This window comes from Dendroctonus ponderosae, unplaced genomic scaffold, assembly GCF_020466585.1.
Source record: "Dendroctonus ponderosae isolate FM_Combo_2020 unplaced genomic scaffold, Dpon_F_20191213v2 Dpon_F_20191213_5, whole genome shotgun sequence".
NCBI lineage: Eukaryota > Metazoa > Arthropoda > Insecta > Coleoptera > Curculionidae > Dendroctonus > Dendroctonus ponderosae.
In genome coordinates this window covers 13190457-13217049 of record NW_026018715.1, presented here as the reverse complement: position 1 = coordinate 13217049, position 26593 = coordinate 13190457, and the positions used below count along the sequence as shown (strand labels likewise).

Here is a 26593-nt window from a genome sequence, read left to right as displayed (position 1 = left end):
GCTCAAAAATAGCTTAAAATGAACCAAAAACACGGATTATTTCGAACCTGAAGCTTCTAGCATCGCTTGCAATGATCTCATTGCATTCTCCAATTACCTGAGATGAACATGATATGAAATGAAATTAATATTTTAAGAAAATTTATATTTTTCGAAAAAATCGACCTTTTAAGAATTTTTCGATCAAAAATCAAGTTTACACACTTGTGTTTTACGAGCTAAATGGATTGCTTTCGACCTAAGAAGCTCTCCAATATGCAGTTTTACAATGTTGGGGTTGACAATCAGGAAGATATCGTCGATCAAAATTCGTGACCGCTCAAAAATTGCTTAAAATGAACCAAAAACGTGGATTATTTCGAATCTGAAACTTCTAGCATGTTTTTAAACTTTCTCAATGCATTCTCCACTTCTCTGGGATAAATGTGATGTAGAGTTCGACAGATTTTGAGAGAATTTGAATTTGTTTTTTAAATGATCAAATTTTCGATCAAAAATCAAAATTTCACATGCACGGTTATTCACCTAAAATAATTGCTTTCGACCTAAAAATATCCCCAAAACGCTTATTAAAAGCTAGAAAAGAAGATATCATCAGAAACTGATTAAAATCAACCAAAAATTTGGATCATTTCGGACCAGAAGCCTCCAGCGTGTTTTTCCATGATCACGAGATCAAAGAGGAGCGTTTTGAGTGTTGAGCGCCCTCCCGTAAGGGATGAAAATATGTCAAGTTGATTAAACAGGTGAATCAGCCGAGGGAACATTGTGCACAAAGAGTGTTGTTTGCGGCAACGAAGGAATATGAAAGAATGCTAGAAAACATTTTACGCCCCTAAATCCCCGGCGTGAAGTTTACAGCTCGAGATGCCGGTGCACAGAGGCAAAAATCGCCGTTGAGAATAAATTATACTTTTACCTGGAGGAACATAAAATATTCCCAGCGATCCTTGTTTTCGAGCACCGACAATATAGTGAAACACGCTCATAGTGGAATGGTAAATATTAACACTGTTTTATTCGGTCTATTATTGCTCGTCGGAAATTTTAATGGTGCAGGCACATTTCAAAGGCCTTCCCAAGCAATGCTAAACTGGACGATTGAATGTGACCAATTGGCGATGTTGCGCTAATTGGAAATCCTCACACTATGGGATTAGTTGAATTTTATTTACATTCCAATTAAACACATCCGATAGAGGGACATTGCAAAATGACTGGGATAAATGGAGGAAAACATAAGTCCATTCAATTGATCAACTTTTCAAATGTCGGGAAATTTCCGGCTTTGAAAGTTGATAAGGAGGATAAGAAAATAATGATGAGGGGCATGACACTAACTCACAAATTCACTTTAGAAAAGTCTCTCTAAATCGGATTTTCTGTGTTTGGAAACTGAAGCAAAGTTATTTCTAATTTGTCATTTATTCATTCCTCTCAATTTCAGTACGAAAATGGTGTAAACATATTATGTGTCTATTAATTTGGGAAATTCAGTTATTAAGAGAATATGTGTTTGAAAGGTCAGCTATTCTTCGCCAGCCCTTGGAGAAATGAATACTGAAATATTGGGGCTGCCTGTTTCCTCATCAACAATTTTCTGGAAGATTCCCGAAACACATACTTTAATGCTCATAGTAGAATAAACTGACAAAATTTCAAAAAATGGTCTGATTTGCTGTAATAAAATTACCAATAGAAGCTATAAGTTTAGTGTGAAAGCAAGCCAAACTTCTACCTAAAAAGTCCAATATTATTTAAACATTGGAACTAACTTGTTACTATTTTGCGGTCAGTATCTCAATCAAACAGATTCGCAAAATGTCAACATGCATTTATTTTAATATGTCGACGAATAGTCCAAATGGAAATAAATTAAAATCGCATTCCGATTAACCTTCATCGAAAATTGCAACATTTTAACCCAAACTGGATTTTCATATTCGCTCTTTGCCTAACAACACGCTCCATGTAACACATTTATTTCGATAAAATTTAATTATTTATTGAATACCAACGTGGTTTAAGAGCGAGTGCAAATAAGCGTTCATAGATTTGACCAGTGGGGATTTTTCATGCCATTTTCGGATGGCATGTGAACGATTTCATGCGTTTTTAAAGCGGGATTGATGGGTATTTTGCCTCAAAATTTAATGTCTTTTAAGAAGGCAGAACCTGCTCAGGTCATTTTTGTTAACGATTCTTTTTAAAGAGAAAAAATTATAAAGAATATAAAATAAATTTAGAGAAAATGTAATATAGAATAGATTTTGGACCTCAAAAGTTGTGTGTTTTTTGAACAGACATAATTTTGTCACGTTTTTTATTGCAAATTAATAACCAGTTTTCTTATTTCCTTATAACAAAATCGGTGGAAAATAGCTGTTTAATAGACACTAAATTTTGAGGCAAAAAACAGTTGAAATAGTGACTAGAAAACGTATTTCGTGAACATTCACATAAACTTGACAAGTAAAATTTAGCCAAATGCTTACTGTTAAGAATAATTGAATTTGCTCCCATTTCCTTAAGAAAACGGGTGAAAACAACGGAACTAAATCTCCCCAACCGTAAATAAAATGCTTCAATAATCAAAACACGATGAAAATGTAGATCGGCAACAGAAACTCACTTTGCTGTATATATTGGGAAAGTGTGCCCTTCATGAACAATCCAGTGCCGATGTTTAAATTGCCCGGACGTGAGACGGGAATTTAAAGAAAAGGGAATTTTCAAAGGCAACTTGCGCTAAGCCAGTTATTTTGGGAACAAGAGATTTTAATGAAAACTGTTGCAACTTATTCTCAAACTTGACAGTGCCGCAACGAAAAACTTTCTTAATTAACCGGCTACATAGGCAGAGGAAATGCTAATGAGTGGCTTGACAATGTGATTTTAGGATGATTGAAAAACGATTTTCAGGGAAAACCCTGAAGATGCAACTTCGCCACGTGCTTATGAGCTTGAAAAAAGAAACGTTTTCAAGAAAAACTGGACTTTCGTTAATTGACCAACTCCTAAAAAACTGCCAGGCCTTTGGAATTAACTTGATTTTTATCAGAGACAAAGTTATGTTTAGACGGTTAGTTTCCAAACTATGCAAAATGGTAAGTTAATCCCTGGAAGCGCAGAGGGGTTAGAAACCGGAATCGGGGAAACTAAAACCCATTACCCATTACTGACCGTCGACTAAGCAAAATTCCAATATTGACATTCCCTCCAGCAATTAACATCTGCCCAAATATCAAAATTGGCCTGTCCATACAGCGAGTGCAGGATATGCTGCAAATTCCTGTATCCTATTTAATGGACGCTCTAATAGGGGCCGAAGCTTTGCAAATTCCATCATGGGCCATGAAACGTGGTATGGGACGATGTAACTAGGCCGAAAGGTATAGAAAGGATATCAATGGAGAAATAAACCAATTTGGCCCTAATTGTGATCGGTTTCGCCACAGAGACATGTGCTGTTTGATGAAGACTAAAGCCGATAATTACACACACAGTACGGGCTTCGATTTCATAAATTGGCAGGTGATGAACTCCATTTTTGCGGGTTTACTATGCAAAATCGCCCCTTGATTCCCGGCATATTATCTAAAGCCATCAATTTTTAGCCCCACTGGAAATCACATTTTATCCTTCATGATATCTTTTTCAATATAAAGTATGATCAATCGTTCAAGCCGAGGTTCCTGCCGGCAAAGGCAGACAATCTAAAATTGATAAAACTTTCAGCACTCATCCGGGAATAAGAATGGGACAGCTTTCATCCCCATTTCCAATAACTCCCTCGGCCCCTTAGGAATGCGACGACGACGAAAAATGCACGCGCATTCTAGTAACGCTTTGTATATGAGGAATTTGATAGCGAATGTGCAGCCAAGTCTACCTTGCGATGATTTACTTCCCGGTTTGCAAAAAACGTCGCTACACTTTTACAGTTTCGAAGTTTCTACAAGTTTTGTTCACTTCATATTAGTTAGAAAGCTGATTATTGGTTATTGATTCTCGCAAAAGGAGCAGTTGGCAGTTGAATTCATAAAAGTTGAAGACGTGGCAAAGAGTTTTGAACACGCAGTAACGCAAGAAATCAACAGATAAGCCATGAAACAACAAAGGAAATCTGGGGAAAAACTAAAGACTCTTCAAGGAAAATTACTATGAAACTCTAGACAATAAAGACAAAATTGATTAAAAAAAATGTAAACGCCAAATGATTTGGGTACAAAAAACGCAAATTAGATCAGGGACAGAAAAAATCCGATTTGAGCAGCGCAGCCCTTGTTGAAAACAGCAGTTTTCTGTGCACTAAAGCTCGAATAGAAAAATAAACCATTGCGCCATTATTACATTATAGTAATGTAATAATTAATTGAAACTATACTGTTTGTTATTGAATGATCCCAGGCTCAAATTCCATATGTACCATGTAAATATTTGCACGTTTATGCATTATATCATAATGTCACTTTTCAATTAAATTGCTAAATTAATGCAAATTACCCCAAATTAAAAACGTGGGCGTTAGTTGAACCGACACCACTAGATGCGTTTTTGCTCCCAAATAACTGAATAATTAACCTGTTTTAATTGGAAAATCGTTTACATGGTCATTCCAATGGGAGAGAGAGAGTAATGGGCTTCGGTTTATTAAGTTCCATTCTGCTGATTTTTATTGCTATTGATAGTCACAGTAAATTGACTCAATTTTCCTGCGCTTTTTAATCCTTTAAATTCACGCTTTGGCCGCAATTTCACATGCGAAAACCAAAACTACATCCAATAAAACTTTAAATTTCCATTTGCTCCATATCTTAAAAATTATAATATAAATACAAATTAGTATAATCAAAACCAGTAACCTCATTGACTAATAAATAAAATGTATCGCTAATAATTCACGGTAACAATAAAAGATAATTAAATGTAAGTGTTATTGAAATGGCTGCATTAACTATCTACATAAAATATTTATTTGCATTATTTATTCCCCATAAATGATGGTTGAGTAGACGATCCTGGCCTTCATTTAAATGGATAGATTTTTGTATTTGGCTGTAATTTATCATCGTCTGTCCTGACAGGTTGAGACAAAATATCGCATAAATAAGTCTATAATTAAGGCATCTTAAATTAATTCAAGGATATTATCGGGTTTAATATTGTTTGCCCCACAATGGAAGGATTTAAATGTTTGGAAATTTGAATGGAAAGGTTTTGCCTTTTTCAAATAATTCACCCGGCATAATTGGATATTCCATAGTGAAATAATGTTTATCAAATTGCGTCCAGGGTAAATGATATTATTGATATGGTCGGCATTTTCCTTCCTAAATGGATTGAAATAAAATATAATTGCGGATGAATAATACATGAAACACAATCACATTAGCGGCTTGACAAAAATAATCCCAAGCTTTTGGGATTATTTGCGAATAATTAAGCAAAAACCTTATTCAGACTAAGTCTATTTCAACGCCTCAATGAGATAATATGCATAATTCGAATTAACCACTTGGTACCAATTAGCAAACATTTAGATAAATTATATGGAAGATAATGGCAATTGTTCTGTGAAAGATCATCTTGCCGAAATGCGTCAACTCGGTTTAATTTATAGATGTTTTACAGACGCTTTTCCAGTAAAATAGTTTTTGATATGCTAATTACTCTGACTGGACTAATTGGTCATGCAAACTTGCGGGCTACTAATTTTAGTTAATGAGCATTAGAATAAAAATAAACAGCAAAATGGCAATTTTAGGACTAATTTTTCAAGTGCTTTGCCCACAAAAGCCAAAATGATTGTAGCCGAGGAACTGACGCCAAATAATCCTATTTTAGCCAAAACAGAGAGAAAACCCCACGTTTTTAAGCAACGATTATTAACTTGACATTGAACGCGTTATGAGATAAACGGCTGGGTCATCAACTGGCTGAATGTTACAACTTGCTTATTATCCCGTACTAGCCATCTTTAACTTTCAACTAAACCAAAGGGAAACGCTTGATTATTAAATTTATGAGCCGCAATTTTCAACTAATGGCACATTCAATACATCTTAATGTTTTATGGCCTTTATATTCGATGAATAAATCTCTAGGTAAAATGCGATGGAACGCTTTATTAGTTTTCTTTCCGGACGAAATCCACGCTGAGACTTGTATAATCTTAGTTTCGATCGCAATGGCATCCCGACAAGCGGATTATCGTATCCAGATGAAAAATGAGCAATAAATTTACCCGAAATACGGATTTGGTTCGATCAGCTCTAACCATTCGGACATAAACCGGAATTCCGAATAAAATAAAAACGCTCCAAAGCTCTAGAATAACAATCAGTTTAAAGAGATCTTAARTTTGATKTCTTCAATTTTATCTTAATCGGAGTATGTTTTGTAGCCGGAAACAATCAAATTGGCTGAAAATCCCTTTATTCTACACYCGCCTCTTAATATGAAGCTGCAGATGAATGTGAAGATGTAGAAATAGGAGCATTTTGCCACTCCATTGAGGGCTGGAAATGCGATTACAGATAATAAATTTATCTTCGCCATCTGAACCATGTTTGGATCTGAATCGTCTACTTAATGTGGAAGTAGAAGATTTGCGATGTATAATAAGGTGGAAAATCTGCATATACAGAGATAGAAGCATTTTTCCTGCCAGGGTTGATTCTAAGTTTATCTGAATTATGTTCAAATCTTAATTTTCTAAATCAAGATCGAGGTGCAAATGTAGACACAGAAGGCAGTTTCCTGTCAGATTAATAATTTGGAGATGCAACATTTGCTGGTCGAGCTCAGATTTAWCATATGAAATGGRTCTTCACTATCTGAATCATGTTTGAATCTATATCATGATGATGAAGAAATAGAATATGAAGACGTAGATGTAAAATTGGAAGCATTTTYCCAGCTAAATGAATKATGAAGAACCGCACAAAACCTCGGGACGAAATGACAAAATCTARCAGGAGAAGTAGAAAATATATCTTCACTATCTGGCTTCACTATTCATGAAGAAATAGAAAATAAATGCATTTTCTGAGCTAGTTTAATTAATTCGGGATACAGAACACATGCCGGTTGGCATAAGTTTGAAGACATCACATGAACCTTCCCTATCTTAACCATGTTTGAAATAATACGAAACAAATAGTAGATTGTGGTTTTTATCTATATACAGGCTATAAAAGCAGGAAAATCGACTGTAATCTATTGCTTTTATCAGAATATAAAAATTGTGGTTTCCATAAGTTTTTCGGTTATTTTTAGCGTGAAAACTAATCGCGGAAATGGACACTATTTCCGGCAGCCCTTTGTAATGGCACAAATATCCGTTCTTGACCCATTTTAGATTCACCTTTCGAGATTACGCCACGTAGTCTCCCTATTCAGTAAATATTTTAACTCCTGATAATATACTGGCACCTTCGGCCTTTTGACGACTGAAGCCCCGAAAGTTATACTCGTTGAATATACACACGTTCCGTTTCAAATTTTCATCGAGTTCAAGCATAGAGCTTTTATATCATCCCGTTGTCAGGCCATCTTTTATGTCGACTTTAATATATTCTCCAAAGGGTGAGGCCGTATTGGCACATTCTTGTGGTTAGATGTGGAAGAGGAGGCTTCTTATTTACCTACTTATGGGGCTGGCATTGTGCAAGCGAAATAGGGAACCGCATTTCGTTTTTTTGGCTTGTTATCTGAACATCAGCTTAAAGCTCCGCAGATACAACAAGACAGTGAAAATGGGTCAGAAGCAGCTCGGTAATCCGTTGCAGCTTTTCCTAAATTATTTGTGGCCTTAGCATTAACATTAACCAAATAATAACATCAGAAAATTTTCCTTCGCTTTTCCATTTTTTGTTACTAATTTTCTCCCTCTTTTTGGGATTGATTCTTTTGGCTGGAGCGTTCGGCTTAAGAATCCTGTTCTGAAGCATTATCCGCAGAAATCTGCTTGAATCTAATTATTTCGTTCCATTTCTCACTTTGGGCTGGAAAAATAAACCATCGGTCTAGACTAGGACTTTGACAATAAAATTCGCATTAAATTAATACATACCGCCTTGTAGCTTTCATCGGCATTTCCAAGGGTCTGCTTTGCAAACGCGAAAATTTGCCCCAGAGCAAGATTTAATTAAATTTCATAAAGCAAATTAATTGAAATTTCCGAAAAAACCTCTATTTCTCTGAAACAGGTTCACCTTTTTACACCACCTGCAACAGGCAGTCAAATCGAAAATTCACAATGAATAATAAATTGATGCACTCAATTCAATTGGGAATATTTAATTATTTAATTCTACCTTAATAATCCCCATTGTTTCCAATGCATATTCCCAAAAAAACGCTTTAATTGATAAAGCAACTGAGGCCCAAAAAGTGTGTCAAGTTTGACTAAAAAATCCACCGATGAGACCATTAAAAGCTACATTATTTGAGCAATTTTCATGGCACGTGTACTAAACACACATTTCAACTGAATTTGTATCATAAAACCGGCAATTATGCTTCGTTAAGTATTTCGATGGAAAAAACACACACATCAAACAATTCAATTTGAAACTTTAACAATTGCGGTTTAATTAAAATCACGAAAATTTTATGCATAACACGGAATTTTATTAACGGGTGTGTCTTTATGAGTTGGTTAGTGGCAAATTAAAACTGGTGCCAAGTGAAGATTTTTATTAACCGCAGTAATCGTTTTCCAGTGGACGTGAGGGAATACTGCCAGTCATAGACTTTAGTGGATTTTTCCGATCCAAAATGTATAAATTTGTCATAAATAATGAAGTGATGATAAATATTTATCATAAATAATGATGTTCTAATTAGGTTTCAGGCCGTTGAACCCTTGACCGGATTGATATATCCAAATATTTACATGCTAAAGGCGCTGAATTATGTATTTGGATTGTGAAGCATGCTGTAAGACAAAAAAATTATTATTTGTAAATTAGGAAATGTGGCCTGTTTAAACAGATACACCCGATTACGTTCGCCTATGTATTCGACCGTGAACTTTTAATAATAGGCATTTTGCTTGATCCCTCAAAGGTCGATATTTTCACATTTTCGATAAACGGATTTTAAAATAGCAATCGGTTCATTTCATTCATCAATGTCCATTGTCATATTTGCCTGGAAATTTACTATTTCCAATCAGCAAAGCTCCCAGTCTATTCTATTGAAAATCGTCTTAAAATCACATTAAGTTAACAATCAAAAAAAGCCTCTTGCACCCTTATAAAAGACGAAATTCGCATACACATTTAAATAAACTTAGTTTCCTTCGCTGCTGAATATAAGCATGTAAACAGCCTTCAGGTTATTTCGCAAACTGATTTGCATGGGAACATCAAAAAGATGACGAGCATCAAAAACAGCATTTTATAGGAAAGAAAATTCAATTTTTCAACGCGGAGCTACATGAAAGTGAAGTTATGGCTAATGGACAGAAATATTCACTAAACACTTAATATTCAATTGACGTTGTTTTACGTCTAAGTTTACAATGGACTGGTATAAGCGGGCATAAATTTCAGGATGTGTTTCGAGCCTATTAAGTCTCATCAGCTGGTTTTGGCCTGAGAATAACACTTCCAAAACCTGCATTTTATTTCGTCAGTATTTGACACGACTTCCTGGGCCTAAAGTGCAGGTTTAGTGTTATTTTCAGGCCAAACCCAGCTGATGAGAGCTAATAAGCTCGAAACCTGGTCCTAAAGGTACCTGGTTACAGCTCTGGTGCCGAAAGTTTAATTTTCTGTGCAATAGACTGCTTGCCAGCTCTTGACAGACTTTTCGATTATTAAAAGTTTGGGGTGAAGATGTTCAAGGCTCAAAAAATGGGAAAAGTTCGCCGATAACTCCAAAGTTGATCGAATTGACTAATAATAAGCCATTGTGTAAAGTGTGAAAAACTTAATTGAATTTCAATGTTTAAATTTAATGTGCCTCTTTTGAGTGGTCACATTTAATTATCCTTGTTGCTCACCCTGGCAGGTTCAAGCATTAAATTATCCTCAAATATAAATAAAATATTCACGCGATGCAATTTTAGTTTGTTAGCAAATGTTTTGTATTTTCAGTTCAATTTAGCAACTGGTTATAAATCGTGTTTTTTTCATGGAAACCTTTCGGTGTTTTGTGCGGAAATTTTTTATGTTTTTCGCGCAAATCAAACAACGATTAATAATTTGCAAACGCATCATTTCTGCATCATTCAATTGTGGGTTGGGTGGGATAATTCATGATGCTGCGGTTAAACTTGAAAATGTAATGTTTTCGTAAGTGTAATTTTTAATGGGATCAACTTGAACTGTCTGTCCCATAACGCTAAAAATAGACTGAGTGATTTGCCATAAAACATGCCACGTGGATGTTTTACACTAATCCATTTTAAGACTGCAACAAAGATTAGGACAATTCTCAGTTCAGGTTTTATGGCCTTATTGGGGGCTGCTTGCGTGACTTTTAACACGAAATAATCCCGGAGGGAATAAAAATTTTCAATCAATCAATCAATAGTGAATAAATAAAGCAAAATTTAAAACAAGCGGCGATAGCTTGAACCTGGTTAGTCTCTCGGGATTTTAGACCGCTATAGAAAAAATTTCTTCACATTTTTTTGGGGGTTTTTGGACCGTCGTCGATAGGAATTTGGTTCATGCGAATGCAAGCCTGCTCATGGCATCAAAACGCACCGGTTTCTAAATAAAAAGTTGCCTATAATTCAAAATAAACAGTTCATTGCCGTAAATGGAAAGCAATCAGGGGCCACAAGTAAATAAATTGTTTCGGTTACATTCTGGAGGGTTTTTTAATTAAAATGCTAATTAAGCAGCGAGGAAAATTAGGGAGTCATTTACCTAATTGACATAATCCATTTCACACAGAAAGCTGCCCTACCGTGAGCATTCATCAAGAACGATCTCATTTTAAGACGCCATACACAGACTAAAGGTGTTTACGTAAACAAATTAAACCGGGCAGAAGGATTTAAATCATGGCAAGATTTCGGCTGGTGATTAATTAATTTTTTTCATTTAATGTGAATTTCTTAATTAAGCTCGTCTAGGCTGCGTTGCATATTATTTTGAATTAAGCTACGAAGTTTATCAGTTTTAGTGCCGTTTATTCATAATGAAAAGTTGCGCTAAACGATATTAAAATTCCTGAGTTGGGCTTAAAATTTAATGGAAACAATACTTGCAAGTCAGATGAAGCCGATAATAACCCAAAAAATGTGGCAAATCAAAGAACGCTAAAAATGGACGTAAATTGTTGCAGAATTTCAGATGCGTTCAGTTAGGCGATTTATCGCCGATTATGTATCAATCTTGATAAAGATGTGCTGGAAAGTTCGGATATGAAAAACGAATCTCATGATTTACCTTCTATGGGGCGCTCACAAGAATTAAGTGACTAATTTTAAGCACTAATTGTTATGTCAAGTTTCAAGGGTTTATGAAAAATGGGAGTGTAGACACCAAATTTATTCTTCATATTCAAGCAAAAAATGCCACATCGACATGCACACTGCATAACTTCGAGCAGAGATTTTCAACATTTAGCACTTTTTAATGCGTTTGCATTAAAAGGGCTTAATTTTTGAGGCGCCTCAAAAAAATGTAGACTTTCTTATCTAATTTCCAGTAAATTCATTCCTTGCCGGTTTAATATAAAGCTTCGGCTTTTGAAGCTTTCAATGAAACTGCAAATTCACACAGCAACTTGTTTTCTGCAACTTTAACAGATTAAGGAGCAAAAAACGTTGGGTTCCAGTCCGGAGATTACCGTACCCAACTTCCACTATGTATCTAACGAAAAATACGCAAATATTATCATCGTTCAGGAAAAGTGTTTCGTTCATCGTTCTAGAAAATTATGTTCAAAATTTGCCGTAAAATTCGTCAAATCCCGAAACAGACCATCCACCACTGAAAGCTATTGACTCGATTCCTTCCAGTCATGAAAGTCGGTGAAGATACCAAAGAAACTTGCCAACCCATTGGAAGACATTAAATGATAAAAGTTGGTTGTGACATAGATGAGCAATTTAAAATTATTTTTAATAATAGTTTTACTTTTTTTAATAAATTACATGTGTGGATCGTTAGGTCGTTTATCTTAATTACTTCAAACACCAAGGATTGCGCATAGGGGCTATTATTAAAATGTTAAATAATTAAAAATAACTAAGACTGGCAGACATTGCGCGTAACCAAACACTTTGCCAGAATGAAAAAACCTGCTGTTTCACCCGAATTTATTTCAAATGAATTTCACAGCTTACCAGTCTTACAAACATATTTCTTAGTCTGGATCTTGAAAAATTTTAACTCCAGCGTGCGTGTTTATAATCGTTTGGGTCTGTTTCCTTGCAGACTCTTCCGCACTCATCATCAGCTTAAATAACGTTTTTATCTGCGTGGAAATATTTATAGGAGTATATTTGAGGGACGTGTGCTTTGCGTAAACCACAATGTCAGACGTATTTACTCGTTAATCAATTAAGACGGATGTAAATTTAGATGTGTAAATTTTGAATGCGTGTGCGAATGAACGATAGAGTTTTAATAAAGTCAATGAAGCGCCAACGCATTTAACGTGGATTTGATTTCTTATGGAAAATTAATTTATAAAAACTATCTTTAATTGGTGAAAAGATCGGGTTGCGAGCTTCAAACTTACTTTGCGGCTGATTCCTGAATGCGGGCTTAATCCATTCCTCTCGGAAAAATTGGGCCCTTGAAGTGCAGATTTCGGAGCAAAACCCCTGAGAAATTGAAAATTTCCAAAAAAAATCTAACCGGCTTACTTTGCACGAAATCAATGTTCAAAGGTTCACATAATTTGCCCATAAATTTCCGAAATTCATGCCCTGTTTCAAAGAAATTGAAAAAAAAATTGGAGCGCACCGGAGGAACAGTTGAATTTCTGAAAATGCGATTGTAATTTTTGGAGCCGCTGATCTCGAGAAAACGTTGGCTATCCGAGCTCCGACCGTCAACTGTTTCGACTAGCGGATCCAACGCGTTGCGCACTCACTCTATAGCCGAATGAAAATGTATGTGTATACTTATTCAATATAAAACGCTAAGGGATGAAAATTTTCGGCTTTTCCGGCCTGGAAAATATAAATATGCATTGCGAAGCAATCGCACTTAGACTCGTCCACCTGTATGGCACGGCGACACCTTTCGCCGATCAGAAACCGTCTTCTATGATGAATTGGTCTAGAGTCGGATAGAGTTACTCTAGGTCATAAGAAGTGGGGCAAGCACCTGCCTGGAATTTTTCAGCAGGCTGAATAATGATTTGTCCGGGTCGAAACGCCGCGTGAAAAAATCTTAGGCGTCAACCCCTCACCCTAATACATTAGGGTAAATGTACCGCCTTTTTACAATTTACTTTAAAAGTCTCCCCATTTCGGGAATTATGCCCGTGGACTGAAGCATCGGATGGGCGAGTGAAGCACACCCGATAAATGTAAAAGGTTTGCTAATTTTTTTATGGAAACGACGCAAAAAAGTTCAGTTTTCATTCATTTGTTCAGGGTGGTTCAAAATTGGTGTCATTCTTCTGGTCTTGGTCTTCTTCTTAGTCATGAAAAACTGATATCAGACTATGAAGGCTTTCACGGCTGGTTAAATTACATTTAGGAATGTTTTCTGGGCTTTGAAGCCGAGGTCTATGGGAATTTCTTCCTGACGTTTCGTCCACAACTGCGGTGGACATTATCAGAGGCGATGAGGCAGTGGGCGAAGTGATCTCCCGTGCTTTCCGACTAAGACTGATGAAGCAGTCATCAAGTCAGAACATTAATGGCCAAATAAAATTCCAAGTCCCGCCAAAGGGATTTATGTTGTAAAGTACTGCAAAAGAAAATCACAAAAAAAACTACCGGCTTTCACAAAATTCTTAAATTGTCAAATAATGAAAACACAGTTCTCTTTCTTATAATAAAAAATAAAAAAAAAACAAAAAAAGATGGTCGACAAGGTTTCAAGAAAAACAGTTTGTTTTCAGAATCTTCTACTAATACAAAAATAGTTTAAATTTAGCAGATCCGATCCGTCTTTTCTTACTTGTACTTACTTTCGGCCAAGTAAAAGTATTTTGTAAAAGAGTAAAGTAAAATATTTTGCAAATCCGCATTTGACAACACTGACTAAAAAGAAAAAAATAACAGACAGAAAAGCTCAGGGAAGGCAAGGGGATTCTCTCAGTTTCTCCTCCAACATTTATGGATAAAATTCGAGAACATTAAGATACAGAATGGGATAATGTTAATAGAATACAGAATGAGAGAGCTTCACTTTTTCAACTATAAAAGCAAACGATCAAACATGGCAGTAAAGCAAACATCAATAAAACCATCAAAATTTATTAAGTCGTAAATTARAAATACATAAAAAAATCAACTAATTTACACATTCAGATGCAGATATAAAGCGCAACGGAGAGCCGTAAAAGCGCAAGCACAGACGATTCAAGCCGAATTTTCAAAATCTGATGAAGCAGTCTTAGTCGGAAAGCACGGGAGATCACTTTGCCCACTGCCTCATCGCCTTTGATAATGTCCACCGCAGTTGTGAACGAAACGTCAGGAAGAAATTCCCATAGACCACGGCTTCAAAGCCCGGAAAACATTCCTAAATGTAAAAACTGATATATTTGCCGGCCCAGCACACAATCCTCTGAAGATGCCAACGATGCGTGCCAGCGAAACGTCAGGACCAAATTCCTATCGACGACGAAAAGCTAATGATCAGTAGACGCTAATGCAAGACAGCAGACAGCAATCAAATCTAATTTATTGTGCGGAGCAAGACTAACAAGTTTAGTAGAAACTGCCCGTTTAGTAGAAATTGCCCGTTAGTTTGGTCCTTCGAGCCGGATCGTAGATAGAAAAAATCACTTTTTTCTCCAATGGCAAAGAAATCCCAAGCAACTATCTGCGCAATCGTTCGTGCAAACGACAAATTTCGCAAATCCTCCACAGAATTGCCTAAAAACCTCTAGGAGCCGGGAAACTTATTTTTTGGCGATCACGATCACAAACCTACTAGCAGGTTTCTTGAGCATGTTGATTCTTCTCACGTTTTCACTGGAAATAGTAAATTAAGATCAGGCAAGACTTCGAACCGATTCCCAGTGCATCGGCAATAAACAGAAAGATAAATTTCCTGAAAAAACTGAACGTATTTTGCGTTCGCGAATCTAAATCGTGCCCTCGACAGTCTGACTCCAATTTGGCGCGATTTTGTTTACCTACCAATATGTTTTCCTCGACGTCGATTCCTCTTTAAACATCCCTTCTCGACTTTGGTAAACCGACTTCCCATGGAATTTGCTGTCGGAAACAGGAAAACGCATCTTAGGCTCGAAACAATTCGGCCATTATCTCTAGATAAAGTTGTGTAAACTGTGGCGCCGACGACGCTGCAGTCTGCACACGAAGTCGAACGAACCACATTGTGTGGTTTCCTCAATTTTCCAGCTTGATAAACTGGTGTAAATGAGATCACGTACGAATCTTACTTGCTACAGCATGTCGGCCAATATTGACAGACATAAAGTGAGACATGCGGCAAGATTGTGTTCAGTTATTTGGATGAAACACGTACATTAGGCTCATCTTTCAGAAATATCTCTGAATATATACATATACCAATATGAGTAAAGGTTTTCCTTCAATTAAATAAACTGCATTCATGCAGATGGCGTCCGTTTGATTCATTAGAAGCCGATTTAATTGCAATTCTTCAAAGTGTTTGAGCCAATATAGACAAATTTTCTATCTCAACTTTCCCGTCACTGCCGCCCAAAGTTATGCAAAAATTCCTAGTTCAATCCAGTTTCCCGTTTGATTCAACAGTTTTCCTGAAAACCGGCGCCCATTTGAGCCAAAAACATGTAATTTATTCTCTCCCGAAAATATAACCTGTTTCCAAAAGGTGCATTAACTTACTCCTGCCATTCGCCAAACTTATAAAAGCTTCTTTCAACTCGAGCTTTATAATCGGCCCCCTTTTAAATGCACACAGATCCAGACTGGCAATTTTGCGGAACTTTTATCCGGAAATATTAGCGAATGTTTCTTGAGTTAATTTTTTTGTTTATTACTTTATTGCTTTGTCTTGATTTCCAAACGCAATTTTTTTAAACAGTTTGTTTACGATTTTCCACTGTTCTATTTCGCTGGCCATTTCGTTTTTTATTGCCCAAAATCGCGTGTAAACTTTTCGTCTTTCTTAAAACAAAGGTTTCTTATCGACTTCACTCTGATTAATATTTGCTAGTTGGAGACAAAGAGTCTAAATAAAATACATTTTTGGGAAGTTTTATAAATATGAGCTTGATTAAGTCATCCTCAAGAATAGTAAGAGAGTGAGATGGAGTTAAAAGCAATAACGAGATATTTATACCTTAATAAATAAGTTAAAAAAACTAGCAAAATTACGAAAGAGCAGTGGAAAACATAGATTAAAAACCTCTAGAGGACAGAAGTAAAGGATGAAAAACACTATGGAGAAAGACTACACCTAGAAATGGAAGATAACATTAATGGCCAAATAAAATTCCAAGTCCCGCCAAAGGGATTTATGTTGTAAAGTACTGCAAAATAAAGTGACAAAAAAAATCCCGGCTTTCACAAAATTCGGAAATTGTCAAATAATGAAAACACAGTTCTCTTTCTCATAATAAAAAATGAAAAAAAAAACAAAAAAAGATGGTCGACAAGGTTTTAAGAAAAACAGTTTGTTTTCAGAATCTTCAACTAATACAAAAATAGTTTAAATTTAGCAGATCCGATCCGTCTTTTCTTACTTGCTCTTACTTTCGGCCAAGTAAAAGTATTTTGTAAAAGAGTAAAGTAAAATATTTTGCAAATCAGCATTTGACAACACTGACTAAAAAGAAAAAAATTACAGACCGAAAAGCTCAGGGAAGGCAAGAGGATTCTCTCAGTTTCTCCTCCAATATTTATGGGTAAAATTCGAGAACATTAAGATACAGAATGGGATAATGCTAATAGAATACGGAATGAGAGAGCTTCACTTTTTCAACTATAAAAGCAAACGATCAAACATGGCAGTAAAGCAAACATCAATAAAACCATCAAAATTTATTAAGTCGTAAATTAGAAATACATAAGAAAATCAACTAATTTACACATTCAGATGCAGATATAAAGCGCAACGGAGAGCCGTAAAAGCGCAAGCACAGACGATTCAAGCCGAATTTTCAAAATCCTCAAAAGATGTATGAAGGAAAATACAGAACGACACCAGAACAATGAAGTTGTAGGAAGAAAAAGAAAAGATGCAAGCAAATGATCAAGAGCAATAAACCAATAGGAAGAAGACTTAGGGAAAAATGTAGCACACCTGGGTGTTTTCATGGAATAAGCAGGTGAATGCCTTTCATATGGAAAACCACCTTGTAATTCGAGAGCTTGCAATTGTTTTAAATATCACTGATTCAACAAACGCTAAAAATCTATACACATAAATTTCCCAGCAGAAATGTATTTAACTTATAATGGAAACAATGGAGACAACGGGGGTAATTCCACTAGTTTGTCCTAGTTCCCGTCAAGAGTAGGCCAATCGGCAAACAATATATTTTCCCCATCTGTTGGACTATACGCCGCCCTTTATGTGGCCAAGTCGGGTTGTTTCCAGATTTATTGCGCAAAGCGAGAAAACAACGCTGTGCCGACCGGCCATTATCTGTATTTATTTCTTTTATATAATGGTTAAATGTGCAGTACCCCATTGAAACGATGTCCGGCGTAAAAGTAAAATTTAAGTGTTTTATGTGGGGAAAATCCGTCAAAACTTACTACAACAGTAGTAAAGACAATTTTGACCTGGAAAGACAATGGAAATAAAAGCACGAATCTAAATAATCCTATTTGGGGAAGGACAACAAAGAAAATTCTTTGTTGGTAGACCTTGATGGGCGCCGTTCTGAAGCAACAATTTAACCATTTTCCCTAACGAGACGAGGCTTTGTTTCGAGCACTAACGCATCTTATATAGTCTGTTAGCTGGAGGGTGCACATAATTCCTGCCTTTTATGCGGTTGAGTGGAAAGTTGAAGCTCATTTGTATGAAGGACTCCCAACTACTAAAAGCCGCTTATAAAAGTGCCAATTTGTTGTCATCCCCCAAGCCTAGTGAATGGAGAACGACGCTAATACTGTTCAGCTACTGTAAGGAGACGAAACTGAGATCAAATATTCTTGCGCCAATCTAATTAATAACTCCTTTCGATTGACAGTGTAAAATCATCCTCGCTTTATCGGCATATTTATATCATCCCTCGGGGTCTGTTTTCATTTAAGTTTGCCTTACATAGGATTCACATTACCGCTTGCTTTGCCCGAAAAAGGGGGGATTAATTTTGGGGTGTTCTGGTCCCAACCTCAATGTCATTAGGCGGTATTTCCTAACCAGATAAGCTGCTCCAAAGATAGAGTGGAAATCAGATGACTTAGGCAACTTCGAAGGGCCGTTAATAAATGATTCACTGTTTATCTGCTTTACAAAGTGTACCACCGAGTTTATGTCATTGATTCCTATTTTCTATATAAATATTCAAAAAGAGGCCTTGGATCTACATAATTGTAAATGGGAATTTTTGTGTCCTAAAATAATGGGGAAATTTTTGTCGTTTCCATTGCGTTAAAGGAGTTTATCCATCTGCGATGTATGTACTAGAACATATTATTCCTAACACGTAAAGCTTCAAAGCGATGTGCTCTTTATGCGTATAATTATAATGCTGTTATGTGATAGTTCATTAATTAGGTCGATTCGACAGGGAATATTCCACTATTACTTGGAGTCTATGGTGATTAGGCAGGTAAATCGTTGGGGGAGAGACACTAAATTATTTTACAGGATGGTTCAACCAGAGCAATGGCAAAAGACGCTTTTCTTATTAACCTGACGAAAATATTCGTTGCTTTATGTGTAAATCAACAGGGCAAAAATGGGATAAATTTACTGAACAGACGAGGCTTTCAAAATTATTGATATATTCGAATGTGGGCATTTGCGTTCGCAGTTGGTATATTTGAATTCACAGTGGGCAGACATTTTCGTCTATGTAGCGCTTTCAATTAAATCAAATAAAATCAAAATTATAAAAGCAACCGAAAAGAAAAATAACTTTAACTTTTTACTAACACTTCTTAGTGGTGCTTTTTGGAGAAATTCATTCTTGCCACTTTTTGATCATTAAATATTGCAGATTTTTCATAAGAGAACTGAAAAACCTACAAAATGGGTTAGTAACTAAACAAGCCTCTAGTACCTAGAAACAAAATATCGATTTGAAAAAAAGTACGAAATTTCAATGAGGTAAAAAGGGTCAACATTTCCCCAAAAAACAACCACTAAGAAAAATTGTCACTAAAGAGATTACTGAAAGCGAGAACAAGTTACTGGAGGTTTTTGCATTAGGTCAACTTGAGACATTTTCCAAAATTTTACCATTTTCAACCTGGCAATTTGAGCAAAATTTCACTTGAAAATTCGTTTTTTCTGCTAAATTTAATGCCATTAAGTTGGCTAAAATCTCACTTACCATTTATTGGCATCTCTGTATCCAACTGATGGCATTCCTACCGTGGCAAAGTGTTCAAACTGATGAAAAATCACCAAAAAACTTGAAACGTATCTACATTAATAGCTTCGATGTAAACATACTCAGTCGGGTATGCGAGCAGACGCTCCTCACAGTAGCTTTCACATGACAGCAAACGCCAAAAATTTCCTTCGAAGGAAAATCGCGGTTTTTTCATCAAAAAAATCCCCACCGGTCGAGAAAATAGTACAGAATGGTGAAATAAAACCTCCAGTTTGCGAAAACTATCCACTTTTCGCGCGAACTCGAAAAAAACTTGATTTTTTTTGGTTTTACGGCGAAGCGGCCGTGCGGTCTTTAACAGCCGGCATTATTAGTTCTATAAAATGACATGAGCATTGACGTGCTTTTGACGGCTAGTAAATGAACGATGGCAACCGAAGATACAAGGCAAAAACATTAAAATTGTGAAAGAAAACACTAAAAAAATATAAAACATTTATTTTTACTATTACTTTCGTCGACAGAGTGAGATCAGATGTGTTTCAACAAATATCTGTGTAAAAAGTGAATAATTTCGAGGAATAAACTTAGATTGTTGCAAAAAACCGCAGACTTGGTTGGTTGAAAAGTTCAGTAGCTAATTATTTGTTAACCAAAAATCCCATTTGTATGTACTAAACTACACAACTTTCCTCTTTAAACCGAACGCAAGTTTTGCGAGTAAATGCAGCTGTTCCATATCTCATCCTGAAAGTTCACGTCTATTGAAATGCGCTATTGGTCGAAACTGTTTGCAGCGCTCCCACTTCATTACGGAACAAGTCTATTCAATTTCTCCAAGGAGTTCGGAAATGTTCTAAATCAATTCTCAGATGTTCAATTTTCCGCTAAGAACTCGATTCCGTTTGACCGCTCCAAGAGCGCAAGTACGTAACTTGTAAGTGCTCCTAGAGCTGTTTGGAGTTGTCCAAGCAGGAGCATGTTTGCTCCTAAATAATTTACAACGCTGTCCCGTTATTCGCGTTATTCTGAAACTTCCAGCGGTCATACATTTTCAGCAAAAACATTTTAATTTTCAGCAACGCGAACTTTCCCAGTGTATTCGCTTTATTGTGGCGCTTTGGCTGGAGCGATGGCTTTTGTCATGAATAACCAACACCCTATTTGAGGCCAGTAATTTCATCATCTTAATATTAGTTTTTTAACTGAATCAGCTGAAAAATTCGTCAATGCAATTTATCCATGTAACAAAGAATTCAAGTTTCCGTTACACCAGATAGTCATTATGCCAGCCAAAAGCGGGAGTTTTGAGGACTCAAACGCGATTAATTCGGAACTATTTATCCTGAAGTCGCGAAAGGATTCGGCATTGTTAGCATTTTAACGGGATCGAGTGACTTGAGAAAAACTGAATCGAATTTTCAGGCGCTAATGATGATTTGATGGCGCAAAAAATGCTGGATGGATCCATTTATTTTGAGTTGAAGCGAAGAAACGCTCGTTCACAACGGCGATTCTAATAAAATAACGCTGCACTTGGCAGACAAATCGTTGCAACGTTGCGCAGTTCTATCGAAATATGCAAGTTTTTGTCATTGTTTCTGATTTAAATGAATGAAATTAATGTTGGCGAATTGTACACTATTCAGGAAATTTGGCTGTTTCCATTATTCTCGCTCAAATCCAATGGAGCGAAGGTCGCCTGAAAGTTTCTTGCAGAATTCCGAAGAAATTCGCTTGCAGGCTGTGGAATTTATGGTCCATTTAGCTGCAATTTAACATAGCAATTAGGTATACAGCGTTTAATTGATTGTTAAATGGAAAATAATCCGCTGGAAGGGTTGGCTGCGACCAATTGATTAAGCCTGGCTTGAGTAATATTCCATAAATGCTCCTAATGGTATTATTAACATCCTATCTGGCGATTTGTATGAAATGCTATTAAATCGATTTTTGAGCAATCGCCTGAAATGTTTGGAGGATTTAAGCCGTTTCATTGCACCGTTTAATGAACCAAACGAACATGTTAAATGGCGACTGTCCCCAGAAGAGCACTTCAGTTAATTCACATCCAACTGATGGGCTGATGTATTGATTTCCATCCACAGCGTTAGCTTCAATTAGATTTTAGATTAGAAGCCCTGGAAAATCGAGCCAGAGAATAAATACAGGTTAAAATTTCCTTACTACCGTAAGATTATGAGCGAATTACTTTGGGTTAAACCGCCAAGTCTGGCATGATTTCGAAATCTTTTGAGCCAACCAGAGCAACAAGATTAGCCAGCGGCAAAGTAGCTTTGAGCCAGGTCAATTTCCAGTTCCCAACATAACTTGGCTAGAATAATATAGCATAACTAGGAAAATAAATATGCAGGCATTAAAGCAGTTGCTTCCGAGCAAAAAGCATTTTGGCTGTTAAATTATGTTCTGCCCGCTTAACTCTGGAAATTATTTTGTAACTTCCGCCCGCCAACATATACTTTTACGTCGTCCGAGGAAAAGTTTGCTTTTTTATGAGTCGGCTGTATTGTTTCCTACTCCTGTTTAATTTAAACACTTTCAGCACCGGCAAACTTTTTCGGGGGAAGAAATGGAATTACTGCCATTTACAAGCAAATGAAAAACGGGAACGAGATTCGGAACTGCTGCATTTTAAATTCATATGGGACAGTCTGGAAAAGTTGGATAGTATTTTGTCATTATCCACATTAGGATAACTTTATAAAGGTTTATGAATACGTTTCTGAATATAAATTTGAAAATACCTGAGACAGCAACAGATTTTTCTTAGTATTTTCTGCATTTGTACGTGTTTTTGCTTTTTAATTTCACAATTTTTAGTGTTTTTGTGATTTATCGTGTTTGTTGGGTTGCCATCAAGTCTTCGAAAGCACGTCAATGATCTTGTCATTTTGTCAAACTAGTTTATTTTTTCATGCTGGCTGTTAAGCACAGTGCGCGACCGCTGCGCTTCAGATCCAAAAAAAATCCGAGTTTTTTTCGTTTCCGAACGGAAAATTGATGGTTTTTGCAAAATGGAGATTCCATTTTACCGTTTTTTCGTATTTTCGCGATCGGTAGGGCGTTTTTTGAGACACAAAAGGCGATTTTCTAAATGAGGAAATTTCTGACGTTTACTGTCAAGTTAACTTCACTCTGGGAAGCGTCTACTAACAATCTCGACTGGGTTTGTTTACATCCAAGTAATTAGTGGACGGTTATTTCAAATATTTTTCGGTGTTTTTCCATCATTTTACCCACTTTGTCACAATGGAAATGCATCGACTAAATTCAGAGTTGCCAATTAATGGTAAGTGAAATTTTTTCCTCCTTTCTTGGTTTAATGGCATTGAATTTAGGCCAAATTGCGCCTGCATATTAAAACAATCAACAACCAAAGTTCGCCTGACCATGCTTATAGCCATGTTCATGGATCACTTTTGAACAATTTTCTACTTTATCAAGCTTTTACGTTCGAAGATAACAATGTAACAAATTTCCGCTTTCTCTCTTACACCAACGTCACTGCAAAACATTTCGAAAAATTTTGCTGGACTTGGTTTGTAGGACTTTTTCATTTTTTTCTTGAGATTTTAAACATTTTGCAGGTATTTGTGTCAGTCTGTTTCGGTAAATGTTTTCAGCTTTTATTAGTAGGACTTAATTGGTTGTTTACGTACGTGGCCTGTTTTCTAATGGGAAAATTGCAAACTTCAATGAGCGAAAACCAGTGAAAACCGCATTCCATCAAGAAAAGTTGTTCGTAAAAAGATTATTTATGAAATGAGCAAACCAGGAACTTTTTGCTTCTTTTGAAATACATTTTACGTTATTTTTCTTCCTCCTTTCCATCAAAAAAAATCCTCTCTTTACCTCTGATTGCAAATAAATTAAAATATATCAGCTGCAAAGGGCCACATTCGAATAAATCAATAATTTAGACGGCAATTTGCGCCTCCACAAATTCGAAAATTCTACTTCAATTCAAATAATTGAAGCGTAATATTAGCGTCTAAGTAATTAATTATCCTACCAGGGGTTGGCTCCGTTAAGCATCTATCAATAATGCATTGTTTCAGCATGAGAGCCACCACTATACGTAAATAAATCAAAATTCGAAAATAATAATAGTTCATGACGTATGCTATTAAAGCGAGCATTTATAATGCAAATTACATCATCCAAGTTTGTTTTCATTTCGCTTTGGAGCGCCGATAAACATCCGAATGTGGCACTTCATGGTTGCCGAAATTTTCCATCCGGAAAACGTGTCCAAGTTAGGATAAATTATGTAATCGTAAAGTTTGCGTTGCTTAGACCTTAAAATGGAATAGAATATGATATGAAGTCAACTGTAATTAAAGAGCTGCGATCAGAAATATCAAACTTAACCAGGAACTTATTTTGCTTTTCTACCAAAAACTCCTTAGACCATTGTGAACAAGAAACCAAATTGTTTTGAAATTTTGTAGTTTTAACTACCGAATCTGCTGTTTTAGGAGGCTGTATGTTCCGTCAGATTGAAAAGCTTCGTAGGTCTAAAACTATTGAACAAACTCAGAAAACAGAGAAGTCATGGTATTGATGTGCTTTGCTTGATTCTACTGAACTTTAAGATTAATTTGGTTGCTACTGGATTTGTTCTTTATTTCTATTTTAATAGCTTATTTTCCTGGCCGGGCTTACAATTTTATCTAATTTTGTTGATCAGTGAGCTTTTATCTTCTGAGGCTCATTAACAAGTTAACCTGTGTCTGTCTCCGGATCGATTTTAATTTTAATTTCATACTTTAAGCCCAATCGATTTCTAACCAACTATATCTAAGTATATCTTTCGGATTAGGCCCTATACCTATATGCATATTGAAGATTTTCTCGCGTGAAAAATGGCCATTCCTTTTAAATTAAAGTCAAGAGTGGTGATGAAATATTAATAAACGAATTAAATTGGCTTTGTAAGGCCTAAAGAAATGGGCGAAAATGGCAAAGGAATGCTGGAAATACAGCTGAAAGGAGCGACGAAGCGCCCCTGAAAGCATCAACCTACAAATCTAATTTTATATTTGAAATTGGGTTAGCCGTAATGGCACATTGTATCATCTTTTTAAATGAAAATTCTCATCTACATTAAATGTGTTCTTTATGATTCCTTTCTACGCGGTGACGCCGGTCTTTTTTTTATTCCCCCGTGAATTTATAGCCGAGAAAATTCGTAAACATTACCTTTCAGAAGTTGCGTTTAAGGCGGCCGAGCATTAATCAAACTTGAATTGCGAATTGTCGTTTCTTTTCTCCATAGATAAAACTTAATGCGTCTCAAATTACAATTAGTGGCAAAAGAAAGTCAGCTTGATCAGTTACATACAAGTTTATTACATATAGGTAGGTGGAAACCACATGCACTTTGGGGGTATTATCAAAGCTTAATAGACTATTGCACGATTTATTCAGTTGTAAGCTGCTAGATAAATATTTAGCAAAAAATGAGATGCTCTAAACCTTTGAATCCATATCGGTGTATTCCTCCAAGGCTGCAGTTGGGGTAACCGGCTTGGGAGCGTTCACTGGCGTTTCATATCCAAGACATTGCTCTTTGATCCCGTTCATTTTCTCCCCGATTTCAAGACTGCTCTTACTTACAGAGTATTGCAGGAAATTTACCTTTTCATCTTTCCCATCAGCAGATCCTAAAAACGCCCAATATATCAATGATGCTGTCAAAGCAGGCCTCAAACTTGGATGGATTGAAGGAAAGGGGATTTTTTCCTCTATCCCTTAAGACCAAAATCCTTCCGATCCTTCACGGATAATTTGGTGGATTCCTGATGTGGGTATTGTTGGACTTTAGTCAAGGGGTATCAAGGAAAAGACGTGAAACTGATCTTACATAAATTGTTAAACAGTGTATAAATAATAAAATACGATTTATGCAGTTCAATGGCCATTACAGGCAATGTTTTTACCTGAGTCCGCCTCAATGGAAAAGTTGGTGAAATAACTTCTATTGATTATGGAGTTATCCGATAAATCTAAATAGCTCACATTGTCTGTCAGGAGATTGTCGAAACAGTGATAGAGGTCCAAAAACGAGGGTCTTGCCTCTGGGTTAACATTCCAACATCGATTCATCAGCGAATACCTGAAAAACACAGCCTTAGTACTTCTATTCATTTTCCCAACTAAACTTGCTGCAAAAGTAATTTATTACTTTTCGAACTTCAGATAGCAGCTGCTATAAAATGGAAACATCATAATTAACTAGAGCTACCATTATTAAGCGAAGTTGAGTAAAACTTTGTGCGAAATCATTAGTTCACATCGCAAGTTACTTGGTTTGTTCTCAAACAGGATTCTTGCCTGGTTTAAAGCGAAACGTACAAATAATGCGTTCACAYCACTTTAAAAACAGAAACAGAAAAACCTTTCCGGSTTTAATCGCATGAGTTTAGTACATTCAACGAGCCCCTCGAGTTCTCACAATTTAATTTAAAGCCACRCAATCCAGGGGCAATTTGAGGTGAATATTAAAAAGTTTAAAAAGTTAATCCAGTTATGGAATTAACTGCCGTTGAAATTTAATAACCGCCTACCTSGGCGTTTTTTTCCTAATGCGCCCACACATTACGGCCTCGCAAATGCGCGCAATTCCATTAAAAGAATTAAGAAAATTGCCCCATCAGTAAGAAGATTGATTTGAAACTCACAAGACTGTGGAGCAGTTTGGCGGCCTTTCCATTCTGTAGCCTTGCTTCAGCAAGTTGTACAAGTTCTGGACCTGGATGCCTGGATATGGACTGGCTCCAAGTGTTACCAGCTCCCAAATCAGCACCCCAAAACTCCAAACATCGGATTTGGTCGTGTATAAGTGATCTGCCAGCGATTCGGGGGCCATCCATTTTACGGGAACTGAAATTGATTTTAAAACGGTTTAAAAGATGCTCAAATGTTAATTTAGAAGAATTCC

General features: G+C 36.3%; 2 protein-coding genes and 1 long non-coding RNA gene across 5 annotated transcripts in view; 1 reads left to right on the top strand and 2 right to left on the bottom strand.

Moving 5' to 3' along the window:
* Positions 1–13051, bottom strand: part of LOC109545442 (5-hydroxytryptamine receptor 1) — a 70436-nt gene extending 57385 nt beyond the window's left edge. For all 3 annotated transcript variants that reach the window (XM_019916138.2, XM_048667008.1, XM_019916140.2), the window contains exon 1: positions 12715–13051. The gene's annotated coding sequence lies outside the window, so the exon portion shown is untranslated. The remainder of the gene's footprint in view (positions 1–12714) is intronic.
* A 9521-nt stretch (positions 13052–22572) lies between these two features.
* On the top strand, positions 22573–25567 carry LOC125504573. The gene is made up of 2 exons (XR_007281579.1): positions 22573–22939; positions 25311–25567. It is a non-coding gene; the product is annotated as an uncharacterized LOC125504573 (long non-coding RNA).
* Positions 24983–26593, bottom strand: part of LOC109545599 (proto-oncogene tyrosine-protein kinase receptor Ret) — a 13990-nt gene continuing 12379 nt past the window's right edge. The window contains exons 17-19 of the mRNA XM_019916379.2: positions 26334–26535; positions 25593–25768; positions 24983–25316 (exon numbers count right to left, since the gene is read on the bottom strand). Of these exons, the coding sequence (XP_019771938.2) occupies positions 25123–25316; positions 25593–25768; positions 26334–26535 (572 nt within the window). The 3' untranslated portion in view covers positions 24983–25122. The remainder of the gene's footprint in view (positions 25317–25592; positions 25769–26333; positions 26536–26593) is intronic.